At 41.0% G+C, this 17921-nt stretch overlaps 1 protein-coding gene across 1 annotated transcript in view; it reads right to left on the bottom strand.

Moving 5' to 3' along the window:
* Positions 1-17921, bottom strand: part of LOC101167359 (lipoma-preferred partner homolog) — a 99787-nt gene that overhangs the window by 12311 nt on the left and 69555 nt on the right. The window contains exon 5 of the mRNA XM_023954483.1: positions 15745-15914. Coding sequence (XP_023810251.1) covers positions 15745-15914 — 170 coding nt within the window. The remainder of the gene's footprint in view (positions 1-15744; positions 15915-17921) is intronic.

The following is a 17921-nucleotide window of genomic DNA, read 5'->3' as shown; positions in this document are numbered from 1 at the left end:
AACCATAAAAATGTGGCCACTGGTCTCTAGCAAAAAGCAGATATTTTGCCTGATGTTTGTGTCACAGCTTAGCCTTTTTCTCCACAGACCACCAGAAACCATGCAGGCTTGGTGTGGTGTCAATTCTGAGCAAACCCTGAAGGAAAAAAGGAGCAGCTCATCCTTTACACAAACCCAAAAAGCTCAGATGATTATCCAGACTAAAAGAAGGAGTCGCTGATTTCTCTTTAGAGTCGTGTTACAGTCACTCCGGTGAAGGACTATTGCATAGCAGCAAATTATTGCAACATCAGGATAATAAAACTTGATCGAAAGACAAAAGCAATTTTTAAAGCTAAATTGAAGCAATTTCCATAGCACTAAATAAGACCGAACCGTCCTGGAAACGTTATTTTCTGACCTCACCTCAAAGTCTGACCTTCTAACTGCTTTGTGACCACTAGGGGGACGGTTGTGGATTTAAAATGAAATGCGATAAAAATTAAAAAAATGTATAAAAAATAGACTCCGCTTGTAGGCTGTGAGAGACATCAGCAGCAGGTTTAAGCTCTCTAAAGTCAGACAGACTGTTCAGTAAAGACGTTAAAGGAGAGGTTACCTGCTGTTTGAAAGTCTGAACACGGTTTGGTCCGTTGGAGCCGCCACCCGCTCTCATAACGTCAGGTTTGAATGGTGACAAACTGAACATTAGGGCCAAAAAACCGGTAAAGGCCTTTAGGATTCCTGTTATTTTGGTTACTGACTGTAATATCAGCTCTGATCATTTGTTAGTGGGCAGAAAAAGAATATTAAAACATTAATGAATTACCTTTTAAGTATAAATAAAACTTCCATTATTGATTTTTAAAGGCTTCCTTAGGTCTTTCAACTGATCCAATTGTCTTAATATTTCATGGTAGGATTTAAACATAATATTCGTATTAAGTACTACATAAAACTTGCTGTGGCACACGTAGCAGATGCAAAATAGCAAAATTCTTACTGTCGTTTAGTTTCGAAACAAAGCCTAAAGTTGTTGAAGGGGGAGGATGGTGAACAGCGTTGTTACCTCAGCCGCTGCTGACTTTGCGCCACCCTCTGCTCATGCATTTTTCAGCAGCAGATTTGGCAAATACAACCCAGTTTTAGTGTTATCAAACACTAAATGCAGCTGTGTGATTCTGAACTTAAAGATTCCCCAGAAAGAGCAGTGGAATTTTATCTCATACAAAAAATGTATTAAAGTCCTAAAAGGACAGTAATTATGAGATATTGGTTGCTACTTTGACTCGGCTCACAAAGCAGTGCAAAGATTTACGGCCTGCAGGGGTCAAAGGCTGAGTTATAGCGTTCTTAAGCCAAATCTCGGTGGCGTAAGCCAGAGGAAAATAGCAGAAATCAGCTTTGGCTGTGTGGGGCTTGGGGCTGGTTGAAGTATGCACACATTCTCAGAGGGACTGTGGAGCACAACACCTCCCTGATCGTAGGGGAGGTCCGGCCACAGATTTGTGTGTTTGTGTGAATCCAGATCTTCATTTGAGTAGATTTTGAGGAGCCCTATGCCTGTCTCTTTTAAAAACTCATCTTTTTACTCAGGCTTTTAACTCCAGTGAGCGGATCTAGTGCAAGCTTGTTCATTTTATCCTTTAATTGTTTTTATTGTTTTATTGCTTTTATTGTTTAATTGATTTTATTGTTGTTGATGCTTTATTGTGGGAGCCGGTTTAGCTCGTGCTGGTTTGCGGCGCCTTCCGTCTGTGAAACCAGGGTTCAAATCCGGGCTGCTCCGTTCCCTTCTCTACTTCTGTCCCGGTCCCAAGCCCGGTTGCTTTGAGAAGGTTGCGTCAGGAAGGGCATCCGGCGTAAAACATTGCCAAGTTTACCATGCGACTTGTTCGCTGTTGCGACCCCTGATGGGAAAAGCCGAATGAGAAAGAAGATTGTTGTTGATGCTTTATTGTATCATATTGTTTCTGATTTTATGTCAAGCACTTTGGTTGCCTCTGCTTTTATAAGTGCTAAACAATTAATAAATGTCATTGATTGATTGATTGTCTCGTCCCTGCAGCGACTCTCTCAGGAGACCCTGACACCGTCCCACCCACAATCCTTTAGCCAACATCTTCAACTGACCACACTTTCACCCGGACCCATCTGCAGTTTTCAACCATCCGCTCCATGATGGTGAAATCCACAGAAGCGGACTTCTTCACACGCTGCTGCCATTTACAGGCCTGTTTGCTAATCCAGTGTCTCCTCTGCCTGGGTGCACATCACCGAGGTGTGCTTGTTTTTGTTTTGTTTACCAGTGGGTGTGAGCAGGTCACACGATGGAAAGTGATTCTTCTAATGGTGTACTAACTCAGAAGATCAGTGACCTTAAAACGATCATCTGAATGAGCCACAGATGTGACACTCATCCGAGCGCACGCCACTGTCCGGGCGGGTGATCCGAGCCTTCGTGTCTCTGACCTGGAATGTCCAGCTTCTTTTGATTCGGGTCTGCTCGGATCTGCCCCTCTGTCAGTGTGATGCATTCACTCAGGGTTATGGATGAGCGTCATGGGATGGGTTACTGCCAAACCTTTCCATCCTGATTTTTGAGCATCCTCAGCAGATGAGATCCCTTTCAGCCGGCGCCTGAGCAGGTTTCACCTCTTGACTAAGCCAAAAAAAACAGCTCCCATCCACGGAGATCGGTCCGTTCTGCTCAGCTCTGCAGCTTTATCTTATTTCAGCTGCGTGATAACATGAAGGGACAGCGCTGACACGCAGCTCGTGGCTGGCTCAGGCTTTTCTTCAGAATAAAAAAGGTGGCAGTGGCGGCAGCCCCGATCTCTCTGTCCGGCAGGCCCGTCCATCTGCCTCTCCGCCTTAAAAATGCAGCTCTGCAGCAGAATGTGACCCCTCTGGACTTTGGGCAATGTCTCCTGCTCTGGTTACAGAGAGAAACTGACAAAGACCCTGGCAGTGGCTCTCTTATGCCATGAGTTGGAGTGACATGGTGGTGGGTCAGCACAGGGTCACAGATATTTTCGCCCCTGCTTGAGCCTACCGGGAGGAAGGTTTGGAGGACCTGTTCTGTGGACTTGCTCCCGTCTCTTGGACAAACGGAGCGCTCCAACAACATTCAGGGACTTCCTTGTGAAGGAGAGAACAGCTGCGTTTCCTCCAGTGAGGGTCAGTAATAGGAAATATTGTCTCATTTGAATTTCTTGAGCTCACACTCACAGTACAACACAATTATACACACATAATTGTCTTGGCAGGTCTGAAGACACACTAAGATGTGAAATCCTATTCATGCAAGTGCTATCTAATTGCGCCCTCCTTTGAGGAATTAGACTGAGTTAATCACGCTTGAATATACAGAACTCAATTAGAACTCTGCAGGCTAATGTAGACAACCATGAATCTTTCATGACAAAAGTCAGCAGAAAGCAGGATCTGTGAACAGGAGCCCCAGACAAGTCAAACGAGGGTTTGTGCCCATGTGAGCCTAAACATACCCTGAATGCACCTGTTGGCTGTACATTTTAAATCTGACTACCTTGACAGCCATGGCAGAACAGTGAAAGGACTGTGGGTGGTGTGCAGTCATCTCCAATTAGAACACTGCTGCTCCATTACCAACGCTGTGATCTCCACCTCACTGAGATGACACCAGCAGCTTCAGGGCGGGTCTTGGGGATATCCCACCGCTGGTTTAAAAAGGGCGGTGCAATGTGCCGTGGAGGACATCCATCACCAGCAGGTCCAGTACAGCTGGAGCCCTTCCTGTCCCCTCTGGGGGCTGAAACCCCCCCAGCAACTTCCCTCTCGGTTCTGGATCATTTGATTAGTTTGTGCTCATTTGAACTGGCTCAGTTTTGAGGCTGACATTCCCCCCACCTTGCTAAGAGACAAACTCAACAACAACCATTGTGTCCTGAAAGAGGACTGTGTTCAGGCTGGGTCCAACTCTTTAGAATAACTTTTTCACTTCTCAGTTGCTGGGAACAAATTCCTGCTAACAATACCCCCAAAACTTATGTGATCTGAATTTAAAAAAAACTGTGATGCTTAACTTAGCTAATTGTAACCATTTCTACTAAGAATTGCTTATCAGAAATGGGTGGGGCAGCTATGGTGCATAGGTAAAGCAGTCAACCTCTGATGGGAGGATTGCAGGTACAGTTACCTCCTTGCCGGCCCACTTGCCAATTTGCCCTTGGGCAAGACAATGAACCCTACGTAGATCCTGGTGGTTCTACATAGGTTGGCGCTACGTATAGCCTTAGTCACATGTACCCATACAGGGGGTGCTGCAAGTTTTTGCGTTGCACAGGACCGTGGAGGGATGAGAACAGGAAGGGGTGCATCTAAAGAGGAGTGTCTTGCAGTCCCCTGAGGCTTAAGGGAGATTATGAATCTGGAACGTACCCTAGCTGTACTTGTGGTATGTGTACAATTAAGTATTTGTGAAGATAATGCAAGTTGCACATGCGTGTATGTCACTAATGACCTACATGTGACTAGAGCTGTGACGGTGTGGCATTTTTGATCACCGCAGGGATGAAGCACCAGGAGTTGCGGTGTCGCGGTTAACCGCCCCCCACCCCCACCCCCACAAAGTACTATAGGTGCAATTTACAATTTTAAATGTAAGTTGCTGCTTTTAGAAGATAGAAATTGGTAGAATCTGAAAAAAAAACAAGATAATCTACAAAAACCTTCAGTTCATCTGAGCTCAGACCTTGCTTTGATCAGTCATTGCTGTAAAATGTATGTCTTAGGATTTTTTACACTGTCATTTTCACGTCAAATAAATACTAAGACCACACAAAGTTAACCCATATCAATAAATATAAATTACTAGTTTTATTTATTATGATAGAAAAATTAGCCACATCAGCCTGATTTTATTTATTTATTTATTTTTTGTTGAAAGCATTTTACAGTATAAATGGCCGAGGACTTTTTTTTTTTTTTTTAAGTTATTGGTTTTATGAGTCATTTAAAGGAGGACTTGCTGGTGTGTCTCAGTGGAGCCTGAGTCCTCATAAGCTCATGAATCTTTTTACAGAAAGTCCATGGAACACTTGTCCAAAGGTTCTGGTGAAATCCACATGTTTTGGTCAAAAATGTGGGATTTCGCTCAGTGCAGTACGGTACACTCCTGTCGATCCATTCTTTTTTGCATATCAGTTTTCTGCATAGTTTGGCTGGGGGTGAGACTTATACTTAGGTGTGACTTACGTGTGATTTAATAAAAAATAAATAGCAACAACTGCTAAAGGGCACTGTAGGTGTGTGTGTATCAGTATTTATTACCGACAGCAACACAGAAGAGAAAGCGCCATTTAGTCCTACGTCGGGCTTGGCGGAATTGTTCCTTAAGTCACACAGACCATGCAAACTTCAACGGATTTAGTGATTTGAAATGCTATAAACGGACGTTTTAGCATGTTTTTGATGCTATGGTTATCTGAATAGTTGTTCATATGTAGCACTAATAGATCTCTCCTATGTTTTATGAAGCTAAATAATCAGTGAGTTACGGTTGTGAAGCATGCAGATATTCAGTCTGTTATTGTTATTTATTCCATTATTACGATTTTCTTTTAAAGATAAATGTGTTCTTGGACCCGTATTTTGTTAAACAAATCGTTCCCAAAAGTGCAACTTGTGTACACATTTTTTGGCTTTATAAAGCTGCTTGATTATGTTTTTTTTTGGGCCGCTGCAACTTATAGTCTGAAAATAGGGCTTTTACTCTTGATGGTTCTATGTAATTTTAATAGTGTTTGATAAATTTATAATTGAAGTGTATCAACTATTGTTGAAAGCTTAAAAATGTATAGAAGATGTATAGTTTTTGGTCGACTTTGCATACCCTTTGGACCTTCATTTATTATTAAAACATTCATAACTTCAGGTAATAGTTCAACATTTTCCTATATTACGGTTTGCTCTTCTGTCTGTGTTTCCTTTGGTAACATTACGTACTATGGATGAGGGCAAAAAGAAAGCTTGAGTCTTGGTTGTTTTAGATTTTTCAATAGTTGGAAAAAACTATTAAATACTGTATATAAATATTCTAAATGTTATTTCTAATTTTTTGTTAAACTAGGGGGAGATTTGTTGATCTCTAATGTTTTAAGATACTTTTGTTGTGACAGTTATGTATGATTTGTGAAGTATGACTTCGAAATAAACTTAGTTTGCGTTGATTGAAGTGCATCTTATATTTACTGCAAATGATGGAGGCTTCAGCGCCCTCCAATTAACCTTTGCCACACTCCCTTTACCAGGTTAATTTAAAAGAAATATTGTGAGAATGAAAACAGATTTCCGACAAAAACTGTTTAAGAGATTCAGAAATGATTGAAGTTGAAGCCTGCGGTGGCAAAGGGGGTCCTTCATCGCCTGAAAGCAGTTCAACACCACAGAACCCCGATGTACGTGCATGTGAATATTAATTACAAGTTAAAATAAAGCGGAGCTAATAAAAAAATCAAAGTTTTCAATGCTTTCCAAGACAGTCCAATAGACTCTGGAAGAAAAAGTTCATCACTCATAAAGTTTGTGGCAGCTGACAGGTCAGGGCTGCTGCGCTCCTCTTTCTCCACAAAAGCGGATTTCAAATCTTCCAGTCAATGAGAGAAAATCCCATTTATTTTAAATAACAGAGCCTTGGTACATCAGCTGATAATGTGCATAATTACATTTAAGCAAGATGGTGTCTGTGACCTTGTGGTCCCTGAAAGTCTTTTTAAAAGAAGCAGGAACAGATAACGGTGTCTGTGAAGCTCCGTCTTTAGTCCTGCCCTTTTAGTCTGAATACGTGCCCCCGATGTGACATTATGTGTCTCACGTCGACCTCCTTACATTACTCTAAAACCAGCACCAATTTGAATGTTCACATTTGAAAAAAAAGCAGGATGGCTTTGAGAAAAAACAAAAAAAACAGGAACAACTGTTTCAGGTTCATCCTCAACAGTGCAGCAGCCTGAGTCAATGACGGGCGCTACAGAACCTTTGGAGAGTAAATGAACTTGGCCTAAACTGGGAAACGCTGTAGCCAGGCGACTGGCTGCACGCTGGATTTAAAGACAGTAGGCATGGTAACCTGTTCAAGCAATTAACCTCAGTGACTCTGAATCTCTGCGCTGAACCTCTTCAAAGACCAGCTGGCTTATCAGATGAGAGTCCCATTGCTCTCAACTCTTGTAACTATTGAGCTCTCACGATTGGAGGCACATTTACTGAAGTGAATGTAAAGAGAAATTATTCTTCATTTGTAAATCTGCACTTTTAGGGTACCTCAATAGTTCCACAGATTCCTTTTGGCCTAAACATCACATAAGGATCCATTTCTGCTTGAACAACACAGTCTTTAAAATGAAATAAAACATTGCAGAAAAATGTTTTACAGAACAATGATCTTATTATTTTGTATATTTGTTTATGATACAGATTTTAAACTAAAACTGTAGATTTTATTTTTGCAACAACCCTGACTTCAAAAGTCTGAGGAAGAAAGCTGCAGCCTCTAGCTGGTGGAGGAAATGAGGAGAGTAAACAAACTCCATGCAGGACGGTCAAAGCCAGGCCTGAAAGCTGTATAACCGCCTCGACTCTATGCAGCTTCAGTGATGCTTTCAAAGAAAACATTTATGCAGAGTAACTCCAGAACATGTGAAACAAAGAACATGAGCAGTGTGTGAAAGCACACTTTATGATGAAGAATTACGGCTCAGTTAAATGCTTCACTTCGTTGGGCCTCCGATACATTTTCATGTTGCCGTTTTCTCGTTTTACCCTATATCCTATAAATTTGGTATGTGAATTTGAATTACTTTGGACAGAGCTTTAATTTTTGCCTACAGCTCAAGTCCAGATCATAATCCTTCCACCACTGTGCTTCTCAGCATCTCTCTGCTGCTAAGGTGTTTAAAGTTTTAACCATTGAGTCCGAAGTAAAAAAAAAAACAGAAGACGGTTTAGTGGTTTTTATAAAAAAAAAGAAAAAAGAAAAAAAAAAGATTGTAAGTTTGCCGGTCTGTGTGTTTGTAAAAAAAAACAGAACAATACTAAACCCAAGCTTTTTTCTATGTTCCATTTTTTCCAATGTTGGATAATCCATGACGAGATTGACCTGCGAAAATAAAACTTCCCTAGTGGTTACTGCTGAACTGCACAAAAGCATCACCAAAAGTGGAATCACACATTTTTTAATCAACTGTTTTCTTTACAAGAATATTAATTATGTGGGGTTTCAACCATTTTAGAGCAGACAGTTTTTTTTAAATTTCATTTTGACTCAGAAAAGGTTTACGGTTGCACATTTAAAATATCTCTGCAGAGATTTCAGTCTCGCTTGTTTACACCAGCGATCCAGTAGTAACAACAACTGCTGCTATTAAAGGCTGCCTCGTTACAAGCAAAACAAATACAGTTCAGGTTCATTGCAAGATTAATTATAAAGAAGTAAAATTAGATTTAAGGGCTTTATTACTTAAGAAATAATAAAACAGATGAATAACAAACGTGTAAAGTACCGTAGCTACAACGCCTGTATTCTATTCCTCCTTTAGCAAATGATGCACTGAGTCCTCGGAAAACAACCTCTAGGGTTTCTCATAAACATTGAAAGATCTTTGCTCATGTGAAAAGCTATGAATCAGTCAGATGCAGTGTTTTTTTTTGTGTTTTCTTCCATTTTTGTATGGGCGTGTTTTGTTTATTAACTTATTTTGGATTTGGGTTTTTTCCTCTTAAAGAAAACTGTACCAAGAGCTCTTGTCACTGCAAATATTTCTAAAGTAGCAAAGAAAAGTAATACATGGAGGTAACATTGTGAAAAGTTGATCAGTCTTTGGCTCTCTTCCTTAAGCAGCTCTGTGAGCTTTCAGGCACCACTTGATTTATGTGTTCCCGTCTGCAGAGAACAGGCTGTGCAGTCAGCAGCACTTTCACAGCTGAGCTTTCTTGGAAAACACTTAGCAGCACTAAAGCGCAGGCCGCTGTCTCTCAGAAACAATGACAGACAGCTTGTGGCGGGGTTTGCACCCTCAGCTGGATCATGTGTGCTGGGGGGGGGGGAACGACACATCAAGCAGACACATCAGACAAGAAAAAGAAAAGAAAATACAAAACAATGATGCTCAGATGTTGTCGCAGAGACAGAAAGAAGAACTACTCCATGCAAAACCAGGCATTAATTGAGCAGCTTTATCAGCATCTGTATATTCAAATAGGCAGTGATAAGTGGGATGGGGAGGCGTCACGGACAAGAGCTGATTGTGGGATTGTGGGTCAGCGGTGTGACTGAGGCAAGTTAACAGACTGATAACAGGCTGTAAAAATCAGGAAGTGAACCAGCAGATAGCAGGTGTTGGTGAGTTCCTGTAGATTACCGAAAGAATTACTAATATCTAGGCAAACACTTTGATTGAGGCAAATCTATCCGTGGAAAAGATGCGCGCTGCCTTCTCAAATGCCATTATTGTTCCACAGAATATGTAAAGCGGGAGCACCGATAAGGGTCCCGCTGATCGCCTACTTTGATACCTGACACTACACTTTTCTGGATGGCAATCGGCGTGCAGAATGTTTTCCTGCAATTCCTGGCAAAAGCCCTAATGGAGTTTGCATACTATTACGCAGATTGGACACAGCGAGTTTCCCGAGGCTGCTGTTGAAGTTATTTTACATCAAATGGAAGACGCTGCCACGGGGCGCTAGAGGAAATGTTTGACACAAAGAGAGAAGAAAGCACAGGCGTAAAACAAAAACTGTAAATCGGGTTTTTGATGCAGACTCATAGAGCTTGAAGAGACTCATAAAACTAACACCGTTTACCCTTTACCCTTTGCTTTTGATCGTCACTATCTCCACATATGTTGGACTGATGATAATTCCATAAACTAACCAACTTTGTGACAGGCTGGAGTCAAAGATCCTTCAAATAAACAAAAACAATAATGTGCAGTGATTTTCCACTCGTTGTTTTTCCAAAATCTCACACATTCCTAGACTAACTTTGAGGCTAACCTAAAGTTTCCCTCCTCCTCACTGGGATCTGACGTCTCTCCTCAGAGACTCAACTCTCACGTTCGCTCTCTAATTGTACAGAGGCGTATGACCCTCAGGATGAGAATAAAAGAAGAAGAAATTACTTTCATTAAGAAATTCAGATTTCCCCAATCCTTTTGATCTTGTGCCAGAAGAACATTTATGCTGATGAAATGCATAAATAAAGTTCTTAAATTATCCCATTTCTCTTTAGTGCGTGTATCAGAGTTGGAGAACTTCCAGACAAGACAACTACAATCACAGTGAGTGCTCCTGAAGGGGGATGATTTAGGAGATGGCCTGCCACTGGTTTGAACGTCAGACTCAGACTTTACTGGTAAAGTGCACATCAAGCTGTTTTCTGCAAGTGATGCAGAAAAAACTTGTCGATACATGCTTTTGGAGGAATCAAAGTTTACTAATTGATGTCTTTTCTTTCCTAGTTTCTGAAAAGCATCTGCTAGAAATATCAATTTTCAATTTTTATTCCCAGATTAATCTTTGTCCTTAAAGTTGTCCAGAAGCACCGGCTCGAAACGAAATATTGTCCATTAGCAACCAGAAACACACATTTATAACAGCTGGATCTGTTATATATTTCTTTATGTTATAACATTTCTGTTATCTCTTTGTGTTGAACATAACAAAGCATTTAGCAGATGTTTAATAATCTGTCTGTCAGCCTACATTTCTATATCAATACATACAAAAGCATCAGGTGCTTGAATCGGGACAGATGTTCTTTACCAACCTCTGGACTCAGCAGGTCTTTCTTTAAGAAATAATGGACACTAAAATGTCAGGGAAACTGTTGCTCCTCTTCTGAAGATGTCAGTCAATTACTCAGTCTATGTCTTAGTAACGCACCCGTACCAAAGATGACCGTTCAGGTGTTGCAGGTTTTGGGTTGACCGGGCTAGTGGAGAGTGCTAGTAGTCTGTCTCTAAGAACTAAGCTTTCATTTCATTGGTGCAAACTCTATCATACATCCCAATGGACATGGTCGAATGTTTCAACCAACTTTACAAGCCACTTGAGGACTTCTCAGACTTTAGAGCTGAGTTATTCCACAGTCAGGATGTGAGGGTGCTAGGCAGGAGCAGCTCTATCTCAAAGGGGGAGCAGGTGTGTCTTGCAGTTCCCTTGAGGGTCGTGCAGCCACCTTCAGGGACGTCATGAAAATGTCAAGTACCATTGTTGTGCGTGTGATAAGTGTGTCATGAAGTGTTTGTAAGCTACTCGCACTTTTGACGTACGGGGGATGGTGTCATACGTTGCCCATATGTCACACTCTAATCATTAGTGAGGTGCACGTACTGGCACCTTCCTGACTTTATCCATGTGATGCATAAGTGCCCGTAGGATACCCACACAAACTACACTCTGATCCTCAATTCTAACAGACAGGTTGCGTGTGATGGGGGCGTAAAGAGCACACACCTTTCTTTGGGGGAATACAAAAAAAGGAAAAATCTGTAAGACACACCTGCACCTCAACTACTTTTCCCTTACTTACACTTACATATTGCTTCAGTGTTCTCTACGCCTGACGCCTGCAGCATGTTTATGAACATTTTCGTCTCACGGGCTAACCGGGTTGTCTATGATCTTCAAATGTCCTGTGGGCCTGATTTTCATTTGAAGAGAGCTCGTATCCACCCGTAAGGGGACAGAAACGTCACTTTTAGGGCGACTGGAGCGTCTCTTTGAGTTCAGACCCCAACCTGATTGAATTGCTCAGACATAAAGAGCTTAAGAAATGTTTTAAAAGAACAATTAGCAAAAATAAATAAATAAATAAGCCGAACATGTCTTTAAACGGTTAGAAATGTCATTAATGTTAATGTTGGCGGGGATATCAAAGGCAAATGTTAGCAGCTTCAGAACTGGCACAGCTTAGTGTTTACTGCTGGTAACGCTCATGATCAGGGTCTGTTCCAGAAAGCAGGTTTAACAAAGTCTCAAAGCAGCCCTGAAGTCTGAGCTGGAACTCCCAGAGAACCTCAGTTTCAAAGCAGCTAGTCAGATTTAGCTCTGTTTTGTAATGTCTCAATGCATTTTAAATTAAAGCATAAAACAAATAAAGAACCAAAAAAGTAATTATTAATATCCTAAATATCTGACAGAGTTCCCTCTTCTCCAGTTCATTCCAAACAAACTCGCTGGGATTTTAGTCTGGCGGTTGTGGCGGCTTCTCCATTTTTTCTTACCTTGCATATTTTTTGTCAAAAGTAAAGCACAAAACCCTCTATTCACCTCCTCAAATTAACCTGGCTTAGTCACCCTTTGTCTTCAAAACGGCATTAATTCTTCTAGGTACACCTGCAAACTCTTTATAAGGAACTCAGCTGATAGGTGCTTCCAAATAACTTGGAGACATAACCACAGATGTTCTATGGATGGAGACTTACAGACAACCCTCGGTCTCTTCATGTAATCCCAGACACACATGAGATCAGGACTCTGTGGTGACCATGTCATCATTCCCAGTACCTCTTGTTCTTCCACACTCTAAAGACAGTTCTTAATGACTTTGGCTAGTCGTTTGGGGTTATAGTCCTGATGCAGAATAAAGTTAGAGCCAACCATGCGCCTCCATGAAGGTATTGCGTGATGATTAAGTCTAATGTCTCAACATTGAGAACACTATTAATCCTGACCACATTTTTAACTTTGCAGAAACGTCGTGCAGGTGATATGTAAGTGCTCGTAGAACACCTGTAAGATGCTTACACAAACTACCCTCTAATTGTCAGAGTGCAAGGGCGGAGCGTTCGTGGAGCGCTCATTTATCACTTCAACAATAGGCATAAACATTCTCCCTCTATGGGCTCACCAAGTGGTCTAACATTTTGTGCGGGCAACCTGAGTGACCCGTGCAAGTTGACCCATTGTTCACCCGCAGACAGCCTGTATCCACCCGCGAAAGGCTTGACAGAGTCATTCCACATGCAGAAATGTTACTTTTTTAAATACAGGGTGGTGACTCAGTTGCATACAATCTATGAAGAAAATAACCTCTATTTCTGTTTTACAAATTATCCATCCATAACTTCTCCTTATTTAGCCAATGGGGCACCAACCTGAGCAGATCCATAACAAGCAGCTCCTCTGAAGGGTTCCTAGGAACGGTGAGAGTTGTGATCCCTCTAACATGTCCAGAGTCTACCACCACACTTCCAGATTGGACATGCCTGTACAACCCTGACAGAAAGGTGTCCAACAGACATCCTGTTCAGATGTCCAAACCAAGTCAGCCTCTCTCGATGTGGAGAAGGCCATCTTCAAGTCTCTCCAGGATGGAGGCACCGCATGCATGAAGGAAGCTCATAGTAGTCTGTCTCTAAGAACTAAGATTTCATTTCATTGGTGCAAAATGTCAAGTACCATTGTTGAGACATGGTTGAAACATTCAACCATGTCCCAATGGACATGGTTGAATGTTTCAACCAACTTTACAAGCCACTTGAGGACTTCTCAGACTTTAGAGTTGAGTTATTCCACAGTCAGGATAAATCCAAACTGCTGGTCTTGAACTTGAGATTGGAGCATCAAACAACCTCTCTTCTCCATGATCTAAGCTCAGACTTTACCCGAATGGTAAAGGTAGTTACGCCAGTTTATCAATCTAAACCCTTCCGTTTTTGACTTTCAAGCAACCCTGCCGCAGAATGTCAGCGAGAAACTTGACATGGACTTTGTCCACCCTGCTTTGGCTGTCTCAGCCTCCTAACAGCTAAGAATTCTAGAGCTTTGCACCTTTTCATCTTCATATGCACGCATCCACTGAAACTGGAAAACAATAACCAGACTAAAGCTGTGACCCTCCGAAAATTTAAGAAATGTCTGTCTAAGACTTATTTCCTCACATTTACAGTCTTAACTGCTGACGTCACTTCCTGTTATTGTCCACTCTGATCTTCCAGGAACGTTGTACCATCCCAAATTGAACAGTGCTGACAATCAAAAACGTGATGCAGTCACCTCTGGCCACATGGCCGGGAAACACTTCCCCTAAATAATGATTGTGGTTTTGAAAAAAATGACTTTACTGGCAATGTTGAAATGTTTAGGAACCAAGTTTTTCAGTAAATTAACAAAAAAAAAAAAAAAAATTCAGCTCAATGTTTTATAATACAAAGCCTTAAAATTACAAATAATTCTGTTTAGTGACTTTTGGGATGTCTTGCTTTCAGTCTTTTTTTCTTTGTGGTGTTGGATCATAGCGTTTATTTCGGACGTAACAATGAAAAATAAAAAGATCTATCTAATCTTATCCACAAAGAATTAAAATCCTATTATATTTTAACATGATTTAATGACTTAAGTGCAGCTGAACCATATCTTTCTGCTAATTAAGAGAAATCCCTGACAGTTCTGCATCACCCCACTGGGTGATGTGTGTCAGAAAAAGCATTAAATCTGAAAAGCACGTGTTGGAAAAGATGGAAAAAAAAAAACAGAAAAAAAGTTAGATTTGAAGAAAAACCAATAAGATCTTGATCCACATTTACTATGGACTCCCAAAGAAAGAACAGGTTCAAAAGAAGCAAAGAGCTTCATATTTAAATTAGAGTTAAATATTCAAATGAAGAAGCTGGCTTTGGAGCTCCAATGAGTTAAAGAATTTATAGAGTAGTTCAAAAACGAATGTAATTTAACACAATGACAACAGGGAATTTTCTTGTCTCTTTTCTTTGTCTCTTTGAAGGTTATAGATGTCTGTGTTCACGCAGAGGTTTAGATTCCACTCCTGTTTCCTTTGTTTGCTATAATGAGTCGAAGTTCTAAAAGAATCCCTGTTCAAACTCTAAACCTGGTTAGCTGACAGAGCTAAAAAACCTGGCCGTTTTCAGAGGGGTTAAGTAAAACCAGTGAGTTGAAGATGAAATTAAGTGAAAATAAAATGATCATTTTCTAAATTTGTTTTTATTGAAATAAGTAAAATAATAATAATGGATTTGATTTATCTGGGCTTTTCCTTACGATGTGTGTCCATTATTCATTCACTCCTCATTCATACTTGGTGATGGTAAACTACTGATGTAGCCACAGCTGCCCTGGGGCAGACTGACAGAGGCGTGGCTGCCAGTTCGCCCCTACTGCCCTTCTGACCATCACCGGGACATTCATACGATCCACACGCCAGTGGAGCCACACTGGAGGCAGGGAGGGGGAAGTGTCTTGCCCAAGGACCCAACGGCAGATGACAGGGGGGAGTGGGGGATCGAACCGCCGACCCTTCGATCATTGGCCGACTTGCCCAACTGCCTGAGCCACTGGCGCCCTACGCCGTTAAAAGTACTGATGAGTGCATGATTCATAAATGAATCAGTGAGTAAATTTTCTCAAGAAAAAAAGTTAGCTTTTAAAGTACTACCTATTTATAGTAAGAGAGGCTTGATTAATATTGACTTAATTACTTTAAGAGAATATGGTACAAAGTAGATCCCACTGAATCCTCTGCAAAGGCCTGTTACAATAAACTCCAAGAAGTAGATGACCGGAACTCAAACATATTGATTGAAAATGAATAAAAGACGAGAGCATAACGTAGTGAGAAAGGACGACTTCAAGCTTCGTTAAAGACTCAAATAAAAACATGAACACTCAGTGACATGTGCGAACATGGATGCATAAAAAAAACAGTGCTCCTAAGGGACGAGGCGAGAAAACAGTCGGATTTGAAAGGAGAGAACTTCTTACAATGTAACATGGCTCGCAGAACGCCTTCTTCTCCACAGCGTAGAAGGGCTTGCCACGCAGCTTGGTGCCACAGGTCACACAGATGAAGCAGCTCACGTGGAAGACCTGGTCCATGGCGGTGCAGCCGGTGCCTTCGCCCACCACGTTCTCCCCACAGCTGGCACAGCGCCCTGAAAAATGAGGAAGAAGAGGGAAGTGGATGAGAGATGCGCAGACAGTTCAAAATAGATAACAATTACGATTGTGCTCCCACCTGTTAAAAACTGTCAAACAAAATCATGTTATTATGAAAATGGTTTTAAAGGAAAACTTTCAAGTGTTTGAGGTGCTCGACCTGAGAAGAGGTACCTCTGGAGCAGCAAATCTAACAGTCTGCAGCCCAGTCAACCTTCAAATTAAAATTTTCACCGCTTTTCCTAAAAAGGCATCAGTTTGACCGTCTGCACGGCAGAAATCCTACATGTCAGCAAGTGTCTTTACATAAATTGGGAAGAACCAGAGGAGCTTCTCAACATAATGCTCACCTGACCTTAAGATTAGATAGGATTTTTGGATAAAATTACACATTTTTGGGGAAGGTATTACATGCTGTAAAGTTGTGCTGTTTAACATTGTTGCAAACTGTCATTTGATCAGACCTCTGACATTTGTTTTTAAATGTGCTTCAATCCGGAAGTCCAATTTTTTTTCTTTTTAAATGGATCTAATTTTACTTACCAAGTAATTATATGGAAAAAGTGAGTGTACGTCTCTTTACTTATATTTAGGAGGCCTTAAAAACATTCTCATCACTTCTTTTCCAAAGATTGTGAGATGCATAGATATCAAAATAAAACAAGTGGCTTAGAAATGTTAAAACATGTTGGTAAAATGAATAATTTTTTACTCCAAGAGGCCATATTGATCACCTGAAATCACTTTTATATAGTGTCTGCAGATAAACAGAAAATGAACTGCTTTAGTTGGACAGCCTAAAGTTTTCCCGAAAAGCCTGAGGCTGTTTTGAAAAAAGGCTTAGGTCATCACAGGTTTTGGCTTGAAGCCTCCTGAGCGACTCATCCTACCTTTGAGCGAAAATCTGGAGCCGTCCCTTTAAAGGCTTCATTAAAAGATATCAGAAGTGGCCAATCTGGGTTTCTATTTCAAACACGCAGGATAAGGAAGGATTAAATACTATAATTATGCCACATTAAAGAAACTTCAGACATCACCAAAAAGGGACATCTGTTTAAAAAGTCCGTCTTTAAACGATAAAGGAGAAAACTTTAGAAGTACAAGGAAGTCTGTGAAAAAGGGGCAACAGCGAACTGATATTGTTGCAGCACAAAGAGCAAGATTGCATATTGCGGGACATGGCATTTGGATATCTTTAATTGAGTTAGAGATATCTTTAATTGAGTTTAAGATGTCCTCGACTCAATGCAAGTTATCTACAACCCAATTAATAACACTGTCAATTTAATTACTGGTATCTTGCAATAATAGGGTTTAAAACGATATCTGGGAATGTTTTCTTTTTTACACATCTCAGAACAGATGCAATCTCTCAAAAAAAGGCACGATACAGTATATTTAATTAATTCCACTTCAGTTGTGCGTATCCTTTTTCTTCCTTTTTTCACTTTTTGCTTCGTCTAAAAGGCTGATTTGGGCTTATGATTGACACTATGTCTGTTCAGAACAGAGCGAATCACAGAGGCGAGGCGCTTAACCGCAGGGAGATAGAGTATCTGATGTTTGCATTTTCACAGTTCCACTTCCCGTTTTTTGTATCAAAAAATTCAAACAGAGTGTCAAGCCGAATCTGTCTCAGGTATCAGCACAACTTTTGGAAGTTATACGTTGCTAAGATGAAACATCTGCTCGACAGTGAGGCTTGCTTAAGTACATTATCTCCCAAAAACGGCATTAGGCCGAGGAGATCCACACAATTCATGGCAATATTCAGAAAGCAGTGGTGTCACCCGGACATTCTGGAATATTTGCGATATTATGGGGCAGACATTTTATTTCAACGAGGATCGCAAAACAAGTAAATAATACTTCTCCTCCAGAAATTCTCATCACAGCTGCATTGTGTGCATTATCGGAGAAATCGCTGTCATCACTGCGAAATATTGCTCTGACATGTTTTCACAAAGCCTGCCGTCGGGTTTCATCTGTTCCCGCAGCTCTAT

The sequence above is a fragment of the Oryzias latipes genome, chromosome 4 (genome assembly GCF_002234675.1).
Source record: "Oryzias latipes chromosome 4, ASM223467v1".
NCBI lineage: Eukaryota > Metazoa > Chordata > Actinopteri > Beloniformes > Adrianichthyidae > Oryzias > Oryzias latipes.
The sequence above is the reverse complement of the archived record's forward strand: the minus strand, read 5'-3'. Positions and strand labels throughout refer to the sequence as shown.